Source organism: Emydura macquarii, unplaced genomic scaffold (genome assembly GCF_026122565.2).
Source record: "Emydura macquarii macquarii isolate MOO-44397 ecotype Brisbane River unplaced genomic scaffold, CSIRO-AGI_Emac_v2 contig_2409, whole genome shotgun sequence".
Taxonomy (NCBI): Eukaryota; Metazoa; Chordata; order Testudines; family Chelidae; genus Emydura; species Emydura macquarii.
In genome coordinates, this window is record NW_027132546.1 from 20,969 (window position 1) to 22,087 (window position 1,119).

At 61.7% G+C, this 1,119-nt stretch overlaps 1 protein-coding gene across 1 annotated transcript; it reads right to left on the bottom strand.

The window, feature by feature from the left end:
- Window positions 1-241: 241 nt before the first annotated feature.
- Window positions 242-664, bottom strand: LOC137161927 (ribonuclease-like). Its single transcript, XM_067561418.1, has one exon. It carries the CDS (start codon window positions 662-664, stop codon window positions 242-244), a length of 423 nt encoding a protein of 140 aa, XP_067417519.1.
- Window positions 665-1,119: the final 455 nt, after the last annotated feature.

Genomic DNA, 1,119 nt, shown 5'->3' on the forward strand with positions numbered 1-1,119 from the left:
ATTTCTTAATGAAGGGACAGAGTTTGAGCTGGCCGTGGGCAGACGGCGCTATGGGGGTAGAGGGTGAAGGGCGGGGAAGTGGCGGCTATGCTGTAGGAGGCGTGCTAGGGGAGGAAACACCCGACCGATATGACCGGTGTTCAGAGGCGGGTGAGGAGCCGGGGGTGGTGGCGGGTGTGGAAGGGAGTGAGCAGAATTAGAGGAAGAGGCAAGTTCCCCTGCCTGCCCTCCGCGCTCAGGGTTAGGGTGCAACACTCTTGACATAGAGCACGGCAACCTCATGCAAGCAGGAGATGACGATTTTCGCGGAGGAGCTGGCACCGGTGTAGGAGAGGCTCCAGGGGTTAAACGTGCAGACGGTGATCTTGAAGGGACTGTTGCTCTCTTGCTGGCTGGGCCCGGCGGCCTTCCCGTCCGTGGTGCAGACTTTGTTGATGTTCTCGATGCTGTCGTGAATGAAGGTGTTGCTGTACGTCCAGTACAGCAGCCGCTCCCACATCATCTTGTTGCAGTAGGCGTTGTTGTTGGTGGCCACGGTCTTGGGATTGTCCAAGTGATTTTTCCGGAACAGGTCATGCAGGGGGTTCCACAGGTCGCCGCTGGCCAGGGCCAGGCAGGCGGACAGCAGCAGCAGGACGGCAGGGCGGGGTCCCCTCGCAGCCATGGCTGTGTGTGTCGCTGGATCGTCCTGCCGCGGGGACAGAAGAGGGAGATGGATGGGGACAGTGCGAGGTGGGGAGCGGCTCCCTCCATGGCACCTTCCCTCTCCTACCCCGTTATCCCCCTAAAGCCCCTCCCGTTATTCCTGCCCCATTGTGTGAGGGGCTGCACCGAGCCCAGCTGCCATCGCTGATCCCTGGCCTCTATCCGAGGTGGGGCTAGAACCCAGGAGTCCCGGCTCCCAGCCCCTCTGCTGCAACCACTAGCTCACGCTGCCTCCCGGTAAGAAGCCCGGCCATTGCTGCTCCACATGGCTCTGTTCTCTCCTCCCTCCCGGCTGCTGGAGCCTCCCTCAACTCACCCAAGTCCTTGTTCCTTCGCTGTCGTGGGAGCTGCACCTCACTCTGATCCTCCTTCCGTCCTGCAGCGTGTTATATAGAGCCCCGCCGGACGTGGAGG

Excerpts from the sequence above, each read along its gene's own strand:
- LOC137161927 (XM_067561418.1), bottom strand. The coding sequence starts at position 664 with ATGGCTGCGAGGGGACCCCGCCCTGCCGTCCTGCTGCTGCTGTCCGCC.